At 53.2% G+C, this 19,365-nt stretch overlaps 2 protein-coding genes across 4 annotated transcripts in view; one reads left to right on the top strand and one right to left on the bottom strand.

Annotated features, from left to right (window-relative positions):
- Positions 1-1,018: 1,018 nt before the first annotated feature.
- GAPDH (glyceraldehyde-3-phosphate dehydrogenase) lies at positions 1,019-12,168 on the top strand. Its single transcript, XM_077345829.1, has 12 exons — positions 1,019-1,203; positions 1,702-1,754; positions 4,161-4,260; positions 5,993-6,099; positions 6,199-6,289; positions 7,805-7,920; positions 8,059-8,140; positions 8,958-9,109; positions 9,232-9,310; positions 10,271-10,354; positions 11,313-11,410; positions 11,867-12,168. The coding sequence occupies exons 2-12, from the start codon at positions 1,732-1,734 to the stop codon at positions 11,934-11,936; spliced, it is 1,002 nt and encodes a 333-aa protein (XP_077201944.1). The 5' UTR covers positions 1,019-1,203; positions 1,702-1,731; the 3' UTR covers positions 11,937-12,168.
- Positions 12,169-14,617: 2,449 nt separating this feature from the next.
- Positions 14,618-19,365, bottom strand: part of IFFO1 (intermediate filament family orphan 1) — a 28,201-nt gene continuing 23,453 nt past the window's right edge. For 2 of the 3 annotated variants that reach the window (XM_077345826.1, XM_077345827.1), the window contains exons 7-9: positions 18,801-18,896; positions 16,109-16,239; positions 14,618-15,371 (exon numbers count right to left, since the gene is read on the bottom strand). In XM_077345826.1, the coding sequence (XP_077201941.1) occupies positions 15,269-15,371; positions 16,109-16,239; positions 18,801-18,896 (330 nt within the window). In that variant the 3' untranslated portion in view covers positions 14,618-15,268. Of the gene's footprint in view, positions 15,372-15,392; positions 15,850-16,108; positions 16,240-18,800; positions 18,897-19,365 lie in introns of those variants that run through there. The other variant, XM_077345828.1, reaches the window with a different exon arrangement.

Below are 19,365 nucleotides of genomic sequence, written 5' to 3'. Positions count from 1 at the left end.
TCTCAAAGCATCTGACAAGCGCCTACCTTTCCTCTCCCCACAACAGACATCCTGGGAGGCAGGTGGGGCTGGGAGCTCTGAGAGAACTGACTGGCCCCAGGTTACCCAGCAGATCCCATGTGTCCCAGAGGGGCTTAGAATCGCCTGCTCTTCCACCCCCCCCCCAACGGACACCCTGTGAGGCAAGTGTGGCTGAGAGAGCTCTGAGAGAACTGTTGACAGGTCACCCAGCAAGCCTCATGTGTCTCACTGGGGTTTACAATCACCTACCCCTCCTCTACCCTCAACAGATACCCTGTGAAGTGGTGAAGTGGCTGAGAGGGCTTGTAGAGAACTGCAACTAGTCCAAGGTCACCCAACTGGTGGGGATTCAAACCTGGGGCCCGGCTCTTAAGCACTCAACCAAACTGGTCGTGGGTAGGGAGTGACTTCCTCAGGGGTTTCCCACCCAAGACCGACCCTGCTTCACTTCACTTCCAAGATCAGGTGAGCTTGGGCCACCAGGGACAGGGTTCTCTTACAAGAGCCAGGAAAAGCAACGGGAGCCTGGCCCTGCCTGCATTGGTTTAGTCCGGGATAAACAAGAGGGCCCGGAGCCAGTCCACTTGGTCAGCTGCATCCGATCCTACAGGCGCCGCCGTCTGGGACGAACGGGAATGAACTTTTAGGCGTTCCAATATGTCTTTTTTTGAGGCCCTTCTCTCTTTCTCCCCGGAATGAACACGTATTGCACGCGTGTCGCGGCCTAACCCGCTGCAAGGGGTCACCCGGAGCGTTCAGGCGGGCAGGAGGAGCGCGAAGGCGGGCGAGAGCTTCCTCTCGTGGCAGGTGCGGGGCGTGAAAGGAACTCCCGAGGGCTGCGGGGCAAAGGCAGGGCCGGGGGTCGGGGCGGACGGGAGGCCGGCCTGGCCACTTTGCACACCGGCGCGCTACGGGCAAGGCTTTGTCCGTGGCCTGCTCCACGGGCCGCTCTGCCCTCCGCCTCGCCGGGGCCGCTTCCTTCCCTCGCGGGCGGCCAGGGCCGGCGGAGGAGGGCGGGCGAGGGGCGGCCCCGGCCTCTCGCGGGGCTCCGATTCGGCGCCTGCCGTCGGGGCCGGCCCGCGCGATTAGCATAGGGGGCCGTATAAAGGGCGCGGCGGGCGGACGCCTCGCCCTCACCTCCTCACTGCACCGCAGAGCTGAGACAGGTCAGGCGCCCGCCAGGTGAGTCGCGGTGGCATCGGACGGGAGAGGAGGCGGAGGCTTCCAGAAGGGAGCTCTAAGGCCGCCTCCGCCCAGCGTTTCAGGCCACTCCAGCCACGCAAAGGCTCGACGGGGCTCCCGGGCTGCTCCGCTGGCAGAAGACTTGCAGTCTCGGCGTGCGCCGGAACAAGGGCAGCCCGTTCCTCCCGCAGCCAGCCAACCAGCCCCGAGGGGGCGGCGGCGCCCTGGCCTCCAGCCTAACGGGAGCCGCCTTTCCCGGGCCGGCTGGCTGGCTGGCGGGCTGGCGGGCGGGCGGGCGGGGGGAGCGGAGTCGGCTCCCGAGCACCGCCCCTCGTCTAACTTTCTCCGTCCCGTCTTCCTTCCTGGCCCCGGGGGGGGGGGCACCTCGGAGCCGTCTTGCAGAAGGGTGCGGGGGGTGGCCTGTCCAAGCGGGCCCGGCGCTCTCTTGCTCCGGGCGGGCCGCTAACCGCGTCGCCCTCCTCTCCCTCCTCTCCCCAGGAACGCTTCTTTTTCCTTCCCGAAGCCAAGATGGTGAAAATCGGAGTGAACGGGTGAGTCCGGCGGGGGCGGACGTGCCGCGCGCCTGCCCGGGCATGGCGGGGGGGGGGGGGAGGGAGGAGAAACTTCGGGGGGTGAAAGATGCCCCTCCCCCCTCGGCTTTCTTGCTTCGGCGAACTTTCTAGCCAATGGGAGCCTCCGGATGCTGCGCTCGCGCTTGGGGGCCTGTTGCATTTTGTCGCGGGGGGAGGGAGGAGAGGAGAGTGAAGAGCAGCCGGCAGCCAGGGATGACCCGCCTGGCGCTCTTCCCTTCCCTCCACCCCCCCCCCAAGGACGTCTGAAGGTCGCTCTGGCCGGACCTGCCAGCTTCTCCCAGCAGCTGTCCCAGGGACAAGACTCGCTTCTGTCCCACATGGTGCAGCTGCCTCTTAGGCGCACCTGGCACCCCTTGCACGCTTCTGGCGGGGTGTGCGCAGGAGAAAGCGCATGGCGGGGAGGGAGGGGACCTGATCTGGGCCAGGATGCACCGCCGGCTGATTCATTTCCTTGCCAGGGCCTCACTGAGTCACCCTGAACAGGAAGCCGGTAGCCGCCGGTGGGGCTGTCCCTGCTTCTCCTTCCCTTTCTTCCTTCCCTGTGGCCACCCCACAAGTAGGGGTGTCTGGGGGGGGGGGCTACTGCCCTCCTGGTTTGGAATGTGGCCTTTTGGCTGGTCCCACTCGGAGGCAGAGAGCTGTAACTAGATAACTCTGCTCCGGGAGCCTGGGAGAGCCGGCTCTAAAGTTAGTGCCTGACCTTTCTGTCAGACACTGAAAAGGAGAGGCTCACCCGCAGGATGGCCAAGAAAGGGGGGAAGCGGGCAGCCTGCTCCAGATGCAACCTGAGAGAAACCCCCGGCATGCTTTGCAGCCCATGGAAAGCTGTACAAAGTCGCTTTCCATTAAGAATTCCCACGGAGACCTCACAGCCCCGTGCTCAGCATGCAAAAGGTCCTTCCTGGCTCCCTCCTGCTCCTGGCATCTTCAGGCTCTGTGCTTCAGGATGGGGAAAGAGCCCTGTCGGAGACCACAGGGAACTGATGCAATTTGGATAGGCAGGGCGGGGTCAGGTTGGTGCCTGTCTCTGTACGGTGCCTCTAAAAATTCAGTGCACAATATTCCCTTGGGCATTCACAGTGCCTTTGTCCTGGTCCGGATGACTAGCTCTGCTGTGTGATGCAACCCCCTCGTGTCCGCTGGGGTGGAAAGGGTTAAAGGAGAGCAAAGTTGCCCTTTGTCTGGAACACAATCCCCATGGCCTGTGACCCAAAAGGCACCTGTTGTTGGGATTTCTCAAACCTCAGCTACTGCCACTCAAGGGAGGGAGAAGCAATGAAACAGCTTCTTCTTTAATTCCTTTGGCCTTCTGGAGGGTTACTGTTTATTCCCCCTGGATCCTTTCCCCCCACCATCCCTGATTCAAACTCCTGTTGTCCCTGGCATTTGGGTCCAGCCTTTTTGTTCCTTTTGCTTCCTTCTTTCCAATATCCCGTGGGACTCAGTGGAGCAAAGGGGACCCTTCTGCTTCATGGGAGGACCCAGAAAAATATTGCCCTCTTTGTGGGGGAGGATCAAGGGTTGGAAGAGATGGTGTCTCCATGCTGCTGGGGGTGTGGCACTATAAAGAAGAGCCTGCAAGCTGTATTAAATGGTGGTGTCCAGGCTGTACAGTGCAGGAGTGGTCAAAATGTGGCTCTCCATGGGCTACAATTCAGAGGCTCATGGGAATAGTAGTTCATGGTCATCTGGAGAAGTGCAGTTCGGCCACTCTGGGGTAGAGGACCTTTGCCAAGGAGTGGTTTTCTCTCCCTAATGTTGATGAAAATATTATTTTTAAAAATTGAGCTTAAAGGTATACCTATGTAAGAGGAAACTGGAGACAAAGTATAGTTCTGCTTTCTAGTTCTCACACACATCCCAGGTTGAAGGCTGTTCTTATAGGGAAATGAAACGAAACACCAATGGAAATAATTCATAAAACACAGTTCAGCACATAATACCTTTGGGGTCACCATAAATCAGCTGTGACCGGATGGAAGAAAGAGAGAATTGCCCCTATCTAAATAAATTTGTGTTTTTATTCTCTCTAATAATTACCTCAGTTCTGCGACTGACTTAAAGTTACAAATTGTTGGTCTGCTTACCTCTTGGCTTAAAGGTCTCACTGGGCATGGCCTACCTTCTAAAAGTTTGCCTGTTCTTCAAGGAACTTGCTTCAGCCCATCCTGAAAGTAGTTTCCAGCGGCTTGCGGATTACAATATGACCAGTCTGTTGTGATTTTCCCCTTTTTCCTGAGAGCAATTACATTCTGCTGTGGCATCGCGCCCTTACTTGAACAGGCCTTTTGTCCCCTACCTGTGAGAAACCAGAAATGTCTTGTTAGTCCGGCCTGGTGACAACTGTCAATTTCCTTCCTCTAGATTTGGCCGCATTGGCCGTCTGGTTACGAGGTGTGGTGTCGCCTGCGATAAAGTCGAAATTGTGGCAATCAATGACCCCTTCATTGACCTTGCCTACATGGTGAGTTTGGGGAGAGCAAGGGCCCTTCCCCTTGGGTCAGTCAGTTTTCTAAGAGCTGTTTTCTCACAGTCTCCGCTTCACCTGCCTTACAGGGTGTCTGTTGTGTGGAGAGGAAGGGTAGGCAGTTATAAGCCACTTTCAGAATCTCTTCAGGTAGTAAAAAGTGGGGTACAAAAAACTAGCCCTTCTGTAGCTGCTGCTTGAACCTCCTCATGAAGTGGGGCCATATGGGCCATCCCTCAGACTATGAGCCTCCTGCTGAGGGTGGGGCATCCTCGGCCATCAATCTGGCTGGGGGAGAGGCCTAAACTTCACACAGTGGCATCACTTCCTTTCCATACAGGAAGTGACTTAAGCAGGATGTTGCATTGCCATCCTAGGTCTCTACTAGCCTGGTCCTGTCTTGCAGGCTTTCTTATATCCCCAAATTTTCCTCACAAGTTCTTTCTTTTGCTGGGGAGGGGGAAAGGGGGCAGTTGTCTACAAGGCATTAGAAAGGCCGCTGGCTGAAGGCTGGGTTTGAGCCAGGCAGCTTGGGCTCAGACTAGGCCTCTTGTTCTTTTGTTGGCATGGCTGTCTTCTCCATTGGGTGTTTCTAAAGGCTGGTTTGCATCCCCCTTTCCCATTAAAATCCCTCAAATCCATGCATACCCAGAGAAGTATACTTGGTGGGCCGGCAACTGATGGGTAGTTTCCACGGTTGCTCAAGGAATAAAACCTTATCTGTAGTTGTGCCTGGCAAATCCAGCTTAGAAATCTAATCTCATAAATAATATATTAATAAGTCTTGGCTTGGGGATGGGGCTACGGGTTGCTGCCTGGATCCGATTCAAGGTTTTGGTGCTTACCTTTAAGCCCCTATGTTGTCTGAGTCCCAAGTACCTGAGGGACTGCCATTCGCCCTATGCCCCCTGCAGAGCCTTATGCTCTGTGGGTCCAAATCTGCTAGTCATGGCCAGCCCCAGGCAGGCCTGCTTGGCCTCGACCAGGGCCAGGGCATTTTTGGTCCTGGCCCTGATCTGGTGGAATGAACCGGAAGAGCTATAAGCCCTGCGGGAGCTTTTGGCATTCTGCAGGGCCTGCGAGACAGAGCTCTTCCGCCAGGTGCATGGTTGAGGCCAGTGCAGCAAGGAAGATCTGACCCTCTCTTTTGGAACCGTCCTTGGCGGCCCATGACATCCCCTAGAGAGCCAGTTTGGTGTAGTGGTTAGGAGTGTGGACTTCTAATCTGGCATGCCGGGTTCAATTCCGCACTCCCCCACATGCAGCCAGCTGGGTGACCTTGGGCTCGCCATGGCACTGATAAAGCTGGTCTGACCGAGCAGTAATATCAGGGCTCTCTCAGCCTCACCCACCTCACAGGGTGTCTGTTGTGGGGAGAGGAAAGGGAAGGCGATGGTAAGCAGCTTTGAGCCTCCTTCAGGTAGGGAAAAGCGGCATATAAGAACCAATTCTTCTTCTATGTCTACCCCGGAGGTAGTGGGGGGGGGGGCGCTCTTCAATTGGTTGGTCGTGGTACATCTTGGGTTTGTAGATTATATGATTTTATAATTTTTAGGGGTATTTTTATTGGGGTTTTATGTATTTATATTCTGTAACCTGCCACGAGCCTTCGGGGAGTGGCGGGATAGAAATCCAACAAATAAATAAAATAAAGATGGCAGGTACAGTGGGAGCGAAGGAGCAGTCGCTGATCTGAGAGCTCAGCTAACCAGGTCATCTCCTCACTCAGGTCTACATGTTCAAATATGACTCCACTCACGGCCGTTTCAAGGGGGACGTCAAGGCCGAGAACGGGAAACTTGTGATTAATGGGAAGGCCGTCACCATCTTCCAAGAGTAAGTGGCATCCTTGTTGACCTCTGATTTCCTGGCCGACAGGGTGAGAAATTACCTGATCCTGAACTGCTTTCTCTTTTCTTCTTTTTTGGGGGGCAGGCGTGACCCTGCCAACATCAAATGGGGTGAGGCTGGTGCAGAGTACGTTGTGGAATCCACCGGGGTCTTCACCACCACGGAGAAGGCCAGCGTAAGTAGCTGGAGAGGGCAGGGGGAGAGCTGGGGTCCATTCAGGCTGCTTGAACGGAAACCTCTTGTGTAATGCTTGAACTCTGGAGGAATTCTGACAGAGCAGTGGAGCTGTTGAGTCCAGTGGCACCTTGAAAGACAGCTTGGTGTCCTGGTTAAGAGGGGGGGCATCTGATCTTCAAAACCGGGTTTGATTCCCTGCTCCTGCACATGCAACGTGCTTGTGACCTTGGCCCATTGTCAGTTCTCTGAGCATTCTGTTTCGCCTACCTCATCAGGTGTCTATTGTGGGGAGAGGAAGAGTAGCTGATTGTAAGTTGATTGGAGACTCCTTTGGGAGTAGTAAAAAGAAAGGTACAAGAAAACAGCTCTTAAGAAGATGCTTAATTCTGGATGTCCACTTTTGTGGGCATGCAACACTTCTTCAGGGTTAGACTGTTGGCCCAGGGCAGCTTTTCTTTTCTTTTTTTTTACCTTTAAGAAACCCCCGAATCATTCTTCAGGCCAGGGGTAGTCAACCTGTGGTCCTCCAGATATTCATGGACTACAATTCCCATGAGCTCCTGCCAGCACGGAACTACCCCTGCTTCAGGCTTTGAGAAACACCAGAAGTGGTGCAATTGTGCAAAATATGGTTGGGAAGTACACCTATATGCACGCCCACCCAGGAACCTTCCCCTTCCCATCCCCTCCAGGCCCATCATTGGACATTTTTGAGGGTGGGGCAGGTCAACATATCACCCAATCACTTTTTAACACATTTAAACATTAAAAATTAACTCCCACCCATTCGGGAAACCTTTCCTGGGCCATCACAAAACCCTGGTTGAGAAAGCCTGCCCTAGGTTCTGGGAGAGCAGGGACAAATGTCTACCTTGGTCACCCAGCATATCTTAGAACCTTGCATGGACCAGGGGTGTGTATACGCTTGGCCTAATCCACCTTGCAAGGTTGTTGTAGGAATAAAATAGGGAAATGAGAATCCATGTCCTGCCCTTCCGAGGAGGAGGCTGAAGATTTAGGTTGATGGAAGTATAGGCATGCGAAATGCTGCAGCTCTTGTTGGCAAAGATAAATTGGAGAATCCGGAGATGGGCCTCTCTGTTTAATGAGCTATAGTTGCTTGTGCATCCGTGTTGTGAACCACCGATTTGTTCATGCTGAGGATGCATCTCTTCAGGACTTTGAATTCTAGGATAACGGAGCAGCTTTTTTCCCTAGCGGTGTCCCCCAGGGATAAATTAATATTTAGGAATTAGGAAGGGACATTAATCTGACTCATATTCTTGAGTCTCTTCCTTTGGGGTTGATTGGGGCTCATGCAGCTAGCCCCATCCATGTAGGGAGATGAAGCTCCCAAGTGGCACCATAGAAACAAATCCAGTGGGAAAACAGTTCTGTGTAGAACTACAGTAGCCCAAAGCTGTATTCTTTTGCAGAGTTCTTTGTCCTGATTTCTGTGCCCTTTGGTAAGCTGTGAACACAATGCAGATTGTGCGTTCTCTTTCCCATCCAGGCTCACTTGAAGGGGGGTGCCAAACGCGTCGTCATCTCTGCCCCCTCTGCTGACGCTCCCATGTTCGTGATGGGTGTCAATCACGAGAAATATGACAACTCTCTGAAAATTGTCAGGTGAGCTCGGGTAGTGGTGGTGGTGGTGGTGATTGTCATGGTTGCAGTAACCGTAATAGCAAGAGGCTGCTCCTCTGCCCGCTGGCTTGAGGCTGGAGAAGAAACCTCCCCATAACTGTTGATCTCCTTCCCTTCCAGCAATGCCTCCTGTACCACCAACTGCCTGGCGCCCTTGGCAAAAGTCATCAACGACAACTATGGCATTGTGGAAGGCCTCATGGTAGGTGGGCAGGGCATGCTTCTAGGTAGCGTGGCGTGGCATCTGTGGAAAATTGGCTTTCTCAAGGAACCGGGCGGCACCTTGCAAACCAGCAATATTTTGTTTCTGTGAGAACTTTGGTGAGTCCCAGCTCCCTTCATAAGAACAGAGCAAGTTGGCTCAGGTCAACTAGTCCCATCTCCATCATCTTGTCTTGCACAGTGGCCAACCAGTGATAACTGGATTGCCGACAATGGGGCATAATCCTTCCCTCAGAAATGTGGAAGGAAATCAGACTGGCAGTTCTGCCTGAAGGGAAGATGTCAGTGGGGTTGAGGGAGGTGGTGTGAACCCTGCCTGTCTTAACCCCTCCTCCATTAGAGGAGTTCCCATTAAGCAGAACTCCCAGTTTGATCCCCCTGCTGCAGACCTGAGGAAGTGAGTCAAGAGTCACAAAAGCTCACTTAGGGACAAATGTAGTTGGTCTCCAAGGTGCTGTCGGACTTCCATTTTTTTCGTGCTCTAACAGACTAGTGATTATAATAATCATATAATATTGTATCCTGCCCTTCCCCGGAGACTCAGGGCAGGTAACAACAAAAGTAGCTAGGGCTGGGTGGAAATGCTGTTTTCCTATAGGGGTGGACTGTGGAGAACAAGATGGTGTAAAATATGGATTGGAAAGGTGAGCAGCTCCTGAGAAGCTACAGTTCATGAAGTATTTTCCGGACATGTTTATGCACACACGATAGCTTTTTGTGGAGGGAGAACTTAGCTTCTCTGCATCCGCGAATCTCTGTAAGCTTAGCATGGAAGCGTCTTCCATCTCTTTCCCCAGACCACGGTCCACGCCATCACAGCCACACAGAAGACTGTGGATGGTCCCTCCGGAAAGCTGTGGAGAGACGGCAGGGGGGCCTCCCAGAACATCATCCCCGCATCCACAGGCGCAGCGAAGGCTGTCGGCAAGGTCATCCCTGAGCTGAACGGGTAAGTCTTCCTCCCCTTCTTTCCGAGGGGGCACCCAATTGAGGGCAGGGGTCCGGGGGGTGGGGACTGCTGGAAATGGTACGTATGCTTCTGGCTGACGCTGGGTCTTGATTCACCTGCAGCAAACTGACCGGGATGGCTTTCCGTGTCCCAACTCCAAACGTTTCCGTGGTGGACTTAACATGCCGCCTGTCCAAGCCAGTGAGTATTCTTGAATCTGGAGTGTCTCTGCTTATCATGGGTATTTCCTTTTATGTCTTGCGAATTGAATACTTGGTGAACTTGCCAGTATGGAAATCGGATGGATGGATGGATGGTGCCCTCAAGTCATGGTTGCCTTATGGCGCCCCCTGGTGGGGTTGTCGAGGCAAGACACGTTCAAAGCCTCCCCCTCCATCACAGCCCTGGTGTTCATTGGGGGTCTCCCATCCAAAGACTTTGCAAGGGGACAGCCCTGCTTAGCTTCTGGGATATTATGAAATCAGGGTAACCTGGGCTTATCCACATATGTATAGCCCACGCAATATTACAACAATATCAGAATTGCCTGTTATGGGTGGTTCTGGAACATGGATGGGTGGTTCTGGAACAATTGGCATGGAGAGATTCCCATTTCACAATGTCCATCCTCTGAAGATGCCAGCCGGCTGCTGACAAAACAGTAAGGACTAAAACCCACAGGACCCTGTTAATTCCTGCCATAAAAGCCTCCAAAAATTCAACATCAGAATTAATGTGGCATTGGGACAGAGGGTCCCCGGATACCTGAAGTGAATCAGGCTGCAGGGATTGTGCATTTTCAAAGGCAGGTTTAGCCCTCTCCACAGGGAAGAATTCAGGTTTGGTGAAAAATAGATTTGGCTGCTGGACTTCCAAGAGGGCTTCAGGAAGATGCATGGCTGTGCCTACTTAATTCTGCCAAGCCTCCTCTTACATCTCCATATGGGCCACAGGGTTGGCCAAACTGTGGCTCTCCAGAGGTCCATGGACTACAATTCCCAGGAGCCCCTGCCAGCATGGCAGGGGGCTCCTGGGAATTGTAGTCCATGGACCTCTGGAGAGCCACAGTTTTGGCCATCCCAGAGCATCGCTGTGACTGTCCAACTGGCTCGGAACTGAGCGCTTGTCTTGAAACATTCTCCTTTCCCCCCTTCTTCTCAGGCCAAGTATGACGACATCAAGAAGGCTGTGAAGGCAGCATCTGAAGGCCCAATGAAAGGCATTCTGGGATACACAGAGGATCAGGTGAGCTGCAGCTGTGGATTCTTGGCCCTGTCGGTGCCCCTTTCTATGGGGCAGCTTTGCAGAAGTTAAATTCAAGCATTCCCATTCCTGCTGCTCTGGGGACATCTAGAGTTCTGACACAGCATAATGGGCAACGCACCAAAATGGCTGCCACAAAATGGTGGCTGCAGGAGGCGGAGCCAGCCATGATACAGTTGCCACAGCTTCACTTCAGTGCACAGAGCAGCTGCTGCCAAAGCATCATTTAAAAAGATCAGCCCAGCCAGCCAGTCAACAGCTTTGTCAGGCAAAAGTCCTATTTGGCCCTGACAGGCACTTAAGATGCTGGCTGGTGCCCACAGGCACGATGTTGGGGACCCCTGGTATAGATGTAGCTTTCAGAAGTTTCTCCTCTTTGAATCATGACTGTGCTACATAAAGTATTGTCAAGAGATTTATGGAAAGTAGCTGTTACAGGTATATAGCATATCCAGGTAGAGGTTCTTTTGGCTTTAAAACAATGGGAACACATTGGAAATTGCAGGAATTGGTGTAAGGGGGGGCAGATGTTGACCGCTGATACCTCCCTTTAAATACTAGGGAGGTGGTACGCTCCCCTTAAAGACTGGAGGTTTTTAAGCAGCGGCTGGACAGATCCTTATCCTGGATGCTTGAGGCTGATCCTGCATTGAGCAGGAGTTGGACTAGATCAGGAGTAGTCAACCTGTGGTCCTTCAGGTGTTCATGAACATCTGGAGGACCACAGGTTGACTACCCCTGGACTAGATGGCCTGTCTGGCCCCTTCCAACTCTATGGTTCTATGATCTTAAGCTGCAGCTGGGCAGATCCTTATCCTGGATGCTTGAGGCTGATCCTGGGGTGGGACTAAATGGCCTGTCTGGCCCCTTCCAACTCTATGCTTCTAATGCTCAGACCTGTCAGGCATTTTAAGCCACCTTCTCTCCCCCTTCCGGACAGGTTGTTTCCTGTGACTTCAACAGCGATTCCCATTCCTCCATCTTTGATGCGGCCGCTGGCATTGCCCTCAACGATAACTTTGTCAAGCTGGTCTCCTGGTAAGGCTTTATTGGGGAGAGGGGGCAGGGGAAACCACAGAAAGGGGAGAGGCAGGGTGTCTTCCAACTTTGCTGGTTTTCTTGTCCAAACACTTCAGGGTAGAAGCGTGTAGGGGTTGGCAGGGCCTGTTTGGCACATTCTAATTGGTGCAGAGTGGTAAGGCAGCAGTCATGCAGTCTGAAAGCTCTGTCCATGAGTCTGGGAGTTCGATCCCGGCAGCCGGCTCAAGGTTGCCTCAGCCTTCCATCCTTTCGAGGTCGGTAAAATGAGTACCCAGCTTGCTGCTGGGGGGGGAAACGGTAATGACTGGGGAAGGCATTGGCAAACCACCCCGTATTGAGTCTGCCATGAAAACGCTAGAGGGCGTCACCCCAAGGGTCAGACATGACCCGGTGCTTGCACAGGGGATACCTTTACCTTTAATTCCTGGTATGTTCTCTCTCCCCCACCTGCAGGTATGACAATGAGTACGGCTACAGCAACCGCGTGATTGACCTGGTGGTTCACATGGCGTCCAAGGAGTGAAGACGGACTAAATTTTGCCCTGTTTGGAAGGCGGGGGTGGTGGGAGTGGTGCTTAATGCGTCATCCCCTCCCTTGCCGGCTGTTTTCTTTTTCTCACCACTCAGCTCTGTGCCTTGCAGTTAGAGGCCTTCTTAGTTCCACCTGCCTCTGAGGAGGTGGAGAGGCTGGAAGAAACGCGACTGTTTCCGTAACACCTCCTCCCCTCTCAATAAAAGTCATCACTTGTCTCACAGACTGGCTCTTTGGGTTTTGTTTGGGAAGGGAAAGGGGGGGGGAATTTGAGTCCTCCCAACAGAACAGGAAGGGGGTTGGTGCGTTCACTAAATCTCTCAAGGCCCGTGGCTGAGAAGGCAAGGTGCTTTTTAACTAATTCCTCATTGCTAATTGACTTGCTTTCTCCCTGGCACATGTTGGTCGCAGCAAGTGGTGAAATGAGAAAAGTTAGCTGCTCTCAGGCAGGTTTGATGTCTTGAAAGATGAGAAGAGCTGTGTTAATACCCTGCTTGTCACTACACAATGCAGTCCTAAAGCAGCCTCCCAACACCTTTCCCCTCAACAGAAGCCCTGTGAGGTAGGTCAGGGTGAAAACTAAGAGAACATGCTTGGCCCGAGGTTACCCAGAAGGCCTCATGTGCCTCAAAGCAGCTGCCAGTAAGGAAGATGAGGCTGAGAGAGCTCTGAAAGAACCATGACTAACTCAAGGTCACCCAACTGGCTGCATGTGGAGGAGTGGGGAATACTGGGATTTCCACCTAGTCTGTGGAAATCACACTATTCCAAATGTTTGTCAGGGCCAACCCTGCTTTAGCTTCCAAGATCAGGCTAGCTTGGGCCACCCTATATAATGGCACATACAAGACGCTCAAAGAGCAGCGTCTGTTTCCAGGGGCTGGAACCCGCTTAGTTTTTTAGCAGTCCCATGACTCCTGCTTGGGATTTTGGTTTAACAGGTTAACACGGAGCCTTTTGGAAGTTATTCTAGTAGGACGCAGCAAAATGCAGCCACTCTGACAGCTGCCTCCCTGCTTTGGCCCAGTAATTAACAAAGGGTCCTGTCGATTCAAAGTTAACATGGAACATGGAAGGGAATTCTGTATTGTAAGCATTGCAACTTGGAAGCGATGGCCAATGAAAAACAGGTGTAGAAAAAGAGGCGCTGTGCAAATTTCAGAGGGTGGCTACTTCGCTCTTGAGCCACTTTGGAACATCTGAAGCTCTGGCCTCTTGTTTGGAAATTTTTAAACAGAGGCTGGATAGCCATGTGACGGAGAGGCTGATTCTGTGAAGGCTCAAGGGGGTGGCAGGTTACAGTGGATGAGCGATAGGGATGTGAGTGTCCTGCATAGTGCAGGGGGTTGGACTAGATGACCCATAAGGTCCCTTCCAACTATTATTCTATAGTGTTTTCCAGACTGCTGATAGCAAGAGAGCACTGTTCTTCTTTCATTGCAATGGGATGGAGGCAGGGCAATCTATAATTTATCATGTGGTAGGTGTCGTGTAGCCAGGCAGCCAGGCAAGGGATGTTCAGGGGTGGCTTGCCCTTGCCTGCCTCTGCGTCATGACCCCTAGTGTTCCTTGGAGGAACTACCACCCAAATCTTTGGAGGTCTCCCATCCAAATGCCAGCCAGGGCTGAACCTGCTTAGCTAGTCATTTATTGTATGGCACGTGTGTAGTGTAGCTGGGAGATGTAAGGATCAGCCGGGCAAAGGACGTTTGGAGGGAGTTTGCTATTGCCCATCTCTGCATCATGACCCCTATCTGAAGAAGAGTGCTTGCATACAAAAAACTGTGCCTTAAATACAACTTTGTTGGTCCAAAAAGTGCTGCTGGGCTCCGACTTTCTTCCACTGCTTCAGGTCAACACGGCTATGCACCTGAAACGTATAGTCATGACCCCTAGTGTTCCTTGGAGGAACTGCCACCCAAGTCCTTTGAGGTCTCGCATCCAAATACTAGCCTAGGGTCAGCCCAGCTTTGGCTCTGAGACCTGATGGCATTGGGCTTGCCCGGGCTACCAAGGGTAGGGTGAAGGCAAACAGTGAGAGCTCCTTTCAGTGCATTTCCTGCAGCACTGCTGAAGTGGAAGATTTCGGCATGTGCCTATGAAGGTTCAATTGTGCCCTTGAATAGATTACTCATATTTGACTGCACCATGATTTTTACCGGCATATCAGAAGTAGCCTCATTTCACCTTTGCTACAGGTTCTCTGACTATACTGACCATCAGATAGTTAGCATCTTGCTTGCAGTTTAAGAGAACTTTTATACAGTGGCAAAGGTTGGTTATATTTCCCGTAGAGTGTGGAAATCCTTGGCTGATGTTGTGACTTGCTTGTTAACTTAATAATGTTACTGTGGTTTTACCTATCTTCTGATACTCGTCAATGACCGTAAGTAAACATGGTCCCCCCAAAGTCATTGCAGATTAGGAAAATGTCATGGGGGGAGCCTAATATCCTCCTTCCCATGAGCCATCTGAATTAGGCCTGCCTACACCTGTGTGATGGAAAGAAATGGGGGGGGGGGAAGTCTGGAAATAAAGCATGAAGTCCCAGGAACACACCCTGATCACATGAATCTGTTGGACCAGTCTTTATAATACCTGCTCCAAGAGCCTCTTGGTCAGCGCCGCCCCCCTGAATGAGTCCCCGGACACAAAACCGCCCAGACCAAAGCTGTAGAAAAGGAAGTGACCCATTTTATTGGTTCGTATCCAGACATAGCACATCACAGACGACGCTTGTGCCACCGACAAAGAACTAAGCCAAAATGCAAAGGACGCGGTGGGGGCTGGGTGGGAGGCAGAAAAAGCCTGTTCTTCATCCCCAAGAGGAGAGGCTCTCGCGATCTTGTACAATTCGGGGACTAAAGATGCGTTCCATGAGCGAGGAGAGCCACACAGAGAGTCCAGCTGGCGCCGACAAAAGGTTTTGGGTCTTTTTTTTGGCCTGGCGCCACTTCTTGGCACATGAGGACAGTGGCGTATAGTAAGAGGAGGTCAGGAAGTGAGGGGGATTCACTAGCTCCCCCCCACCGAGGTTCTCAGATGCGGTTAAGGCGGACATCTCCCCCCACCCCCAGAAGGCCCACAAAAGGCAGGAGCGGGGCGGGTAGAGCGGGGTAAGGAGGTGATCAGATGGGAGAAGAATCGGGACCCCAAACCCCTTCAGGGCCTCTCCCTAGCTCCCCCTCCAGGTGTGGAGGAACTCAGTGGCAGAGCTCTGGCGACTATGGCCCCTTGTCCCCCAAGTCCCTCGTGGCCATGGTTGGGACGTGGCTCCCCCCAACACACACACTGCAGAGGGGAGGGGCACAGCCTCCCCCCCATTATCTTATGGAGGCGTCACTCGAGAGGTCATGATCGGACTCCTCTGTCTCCTCGTTTGGGGCCGATTCACTGTTCGATACCAGAGTGAAAGCAGGAGACTTTCTGAAAGAAAAAGAGGGCGGGGGTCATATGGGCACGGGGGTGGGGGGTGGGTGTTGGGGAAGCAGGGAGACGTTGGCGAGTGCCAGTTACAAGGCTACCTGGGCAAGGCAGCGAGGTGGGACGCCGGCAGACGAGGGGGGCCCTAAGAATGGTTGAACGAGCAGTGGACAGCCTTGGAACGCAGGACCGAGCAGGGAGGGGCCAGGAGACCCAGGAGGTCTCCGGGGGAAGGGGTCTTGCTAGCCCGGGGTTGTCGTAGGATGGAGAGGGGGGCTGTGTGTTTGAAAATTCCCCCCCCCCAATCCTGGCACTGCACTGAATTCACAGTCCGAAAAAGCTAGTGTGCAAAGAGCCCAGCCGGTCAGCAACGTCTCTTTTGTCCGGTGGAGTTTCTCCTGCGACAGTGATTGCCTCTGTCAAAACCGCCATCGCCACCTTCTAGACACACATGGCACGAAACACAACACCACCTGCGAGTCTGCAAGGGGGGGGGTTACAGCCAATCACTCAGAATCCAACCCCAACCGAGTGACTCCCCCCTCTCCCCATTGACATACACACACACTCCCCTCCCGCGAAGGATGGAAAAGAAACCCCTCCCCTCAAACGTTTGCAGCTCCAACCCTGCATCCTGACGCCCTTCCTGCGGTGAGCGAGAAAACCCCAAGGGGTCGAAACCCACCAAACTCCCTTTGGGGAGGCCGAGTCAGGAGCCGCCTGCAGGTCCTGGCGCTCACCTGTCCCCGGACTGGGTGATGAGCCGGCGGCAGGTCTCCATCTGGACGTCCAGCCCACGCTTCATGCTGCACATCTCCATGTACTCATGAAGGTGCCGGTTCATGTCGTTCTTGGCTGTGGCCAACTCCAGCTGCACCAAAAGGAAGAGATGGGGGGGGGGTCACCCTGCTGCTGGAATCTAGGTCACCATTCCCACCACGTGTCCAGTGATTAAGACTAGACTCCTGCCGTATGCCAGTGTCTTCCTCTAGGCCCAAATCATGCAACCTGCGAGAAGAACGGCAGCTCCGCCTGGAGGGTGTCCTGCAGAGCAGGGGTAGTCAACCTGTGGTCCTCCAGATGTTCATGGACTACAATTCCCATGAGCCCCTGCCAGCAAACGCTGGCAGGGGCTCATGGGAATTGTAGTCCACGAACATCTGGAGGACCACAGGTTGACTACCCCTGCTGCAGAGCATTCCCTAAGTGGCTGGGGTTGCTTCCCAGTTACTTGCTTGCAGAACCGACCGTAAATATCGATGGTGAAATGAGGAGCAGGACCCCTTTGAATCGGACAACCTCGGGCTCTGCTCAACATGGGGGCAAAGGGCTTCCTTATTTGGGGCATCTTGCCAACATGATTGCAGAGGCTTCAGGAGGGGGATACCCTGAATAGAAGCTGTTGGGGCCAGAACCAGCGTTTGGACCAGGCAGGGTTGCCAGCTCTGGGTTGGAGGAAACCTGGAGACTTTGGGGCAGGGTTTGGGGAGGGGAGGGACTGCAATGGGGTCTGCCTTCTAAGCAGCCATTTTCTCCAGGGGAATTGATCTCCTGGAGATGAGCTGTAGCCCCAGGGGGTTCTCCAGGTGCCACCTGGAGGTTGGCATCCCCCAGCACATTCCCTTGCAGACTGCACATTTCACCGTTAATCTCTGTGTTTAAATTAACATGCATCTAGTGCAGGCATGGACAAACCGTGGCTCTCCAGACGTCCATGGACTACAATTCCCATGAGACCCTGACAGCAACATGCCTTAGGTTTGGGTGGCCAAACTGTGTCTCTCCAGCTGTCCATGGATTACAATTTCCACGAGTCCCTGCTAGTACCATGCCTTAGGTCAGGGGTGGCCAGATTGTGGCTATCCAGATGTCCATGGCCTACAATTCCCAAGAGACCATCTTGCATACTCAGAACCGTTTCTTCCCCAGCTGGCAGGGGCTCATGGGAATTGTAGGCCATGGATATCTGGCGTGCCACTGTCTGGCCACCCTTACCTTAGGTCATCTCTTGGTCCGGCCAGCTGAGTCTACAAGGATGATGCCTCCCTGGCCCAGGTAACCTACCTTTGGGCACCTCGCTGGCTGCCAGAGCCACTGGCAACCTTGGCTTCAATCTCTCCCTGTCCTGCTCCTTTGCCTAGAGAGCTCCCCGTCCCGGCCTCCCTCTCTTTATTTAGTGAGCCGGCTAAATTTACCCCCGCTTGACTAAGGCAGGCAGCGACAAGAGTCCAGCTTGCCTTATCTTTTTTATCTGCAGTCTACTGACAAGGCTCCGGGGAGGCCCAAATATAGCCTTGAAAGTGGGAAGAGATCGGGCGTTGGGTTTCCTTTGGAATGTGCGCACGTGTCCATACACACATAAACACACCACCGAGGGAAATGGTGTATCCTCTTCCTCTAAGGTTGCCAGGGCCCTCCCTCTGCCCTGAACCAGTGGGGGAGGATTGCCAGCTCAAGTTTGGGGAACTCCTGAAAATTTGGGGGGCAGAGGGGTAGGGTGAACATCACAGAGCCCACCCTCCAAAGAAGCCATGTTCTAAAGGGGAAATGATTTGGGGACAAGCTACAATTCCAGGGGATCCCCAGGTCCCACCTGGAGGCTGGCATCCCTATCCTCCTTCCAGCCAGACAGTCTCTGTAAGCCCCCCCTCCCCAATATGGCTCTACCCCTTCTTTAAGGCCTATACTTCAACAACTCAACTGGCACCCATTTGAATTCCGGATCAGGCTTAGGGTTTTGGTTCTTACCTTCAAGGCCATAGGCGGTCTGGGGCCCAGTGTACCGAGAGACCGTCTCTCCACCTATACCCCCAAAAGAGCATTACGCTCTGCCACTGCCAACTGGCTGGTGATCCCTGGCCCCAAACAAGCATGTCGGTCCTCAACGAGGGCCAGAGCTTTTCCCGTCCTGGCCCCCATCTGATAAAACAAGCTTCCTGAAGACATCAAGGCCCTGCCCAAACTCCCACAATTCTGCAGGGCTTGCAAAAGGGAGCTCCTCCACCAGGCATTTGCCTGAGACCGACCACAGATCCCCCCCCACCTCTGACATCCCCTCCATGGCCTGAACCAGCCTGACCTCTCTAGGGGGCTTTAGCTAAATTTCTGTTCTTGTTATATTGTTGTTGTTGGGATCACTGAAGTTGTGTTGTTTAGAACCACGGTTGGATTGTTGTTGTTGTATATTGACTATGTTGCATGTTGATTCGTTCCATGTATCCCCCTATGATCTTGTATGTAAACTGCCCTCAGCCATATGGAAGGGCGGCATAGAAATCAAATCAAATCAAATCATACTAGACATCAGCCTCAAAACATAACCTTTCCCTCCTGTATTTTCATTCAAGGAGGAGTTCCAAGCAACTCTGCTTTAAGCATCTTGAACCCAAACAGACCCAGCCGCACCCCCCCCTTCTTTCCCCCTTCCCTTACCTCTATTTGGTCAATGGTTTCCTGATATTCTTTCTCCCTGCTCTTGAAGAGCGATTCTGTGTCCTTGATCACCTTCTCCAAGCTGTCGTCCGTCTGCTGGAGAAACGAGGAACAAGCAATGTCAGGCAGGGAGAGGCCTAAAGGGCAGACCCAACTCTCACTAAATGCTCCTGTTTAAACCTCCGCCAAGGCGTGGTTTTGTCATCTGAGGTTCTAGACTACATGGATACAGCTCCCTCCGTGATGGCTGGTTTTACAAACAGCATCATTTCCTTTTGCAAAATCTACTAGCTACTTCAGATTGCTTTCCTGACTACGCTGTCCTTTCTCAGCTCTCTTACTGTTGAGAAATCCCTGAAAAATTCTTCAGGCTTCGAGAAACCCCAGAAGTGGTGAGATTGTGCAGAATAGGGTTGGGAAGCAGAGCTGTGGACATGCCCACCCAGTGCCCCTCCCCTTCCCACCCCCTCCAGGCCCATCACTGGCCATTTTGAGAGGGTGGGGTGGGGCTCCATGACCATATATGGTCATATCACCCAATAAACGTGGCAGTTAATGAACTTCT

Source organism: Paroedura picta, chromosome 7 (genome assembly GCF_049243985.1).
Source record: "Paroedura picta isolate Pp20150507F chromosome 7, Ppicta_v3.0, whole genome shotgun sequence".
Classification (NCBI taxonomy): domain Eukaryota; kingdom Metazoa; phylum Chordata; class Lepidosauria; order Squamata; family Gekkonidae; genus Paroedura; species Paroedura picta.
This window is presented reverse-complemented; position numbering and strand designations above follow the sequence as displayed.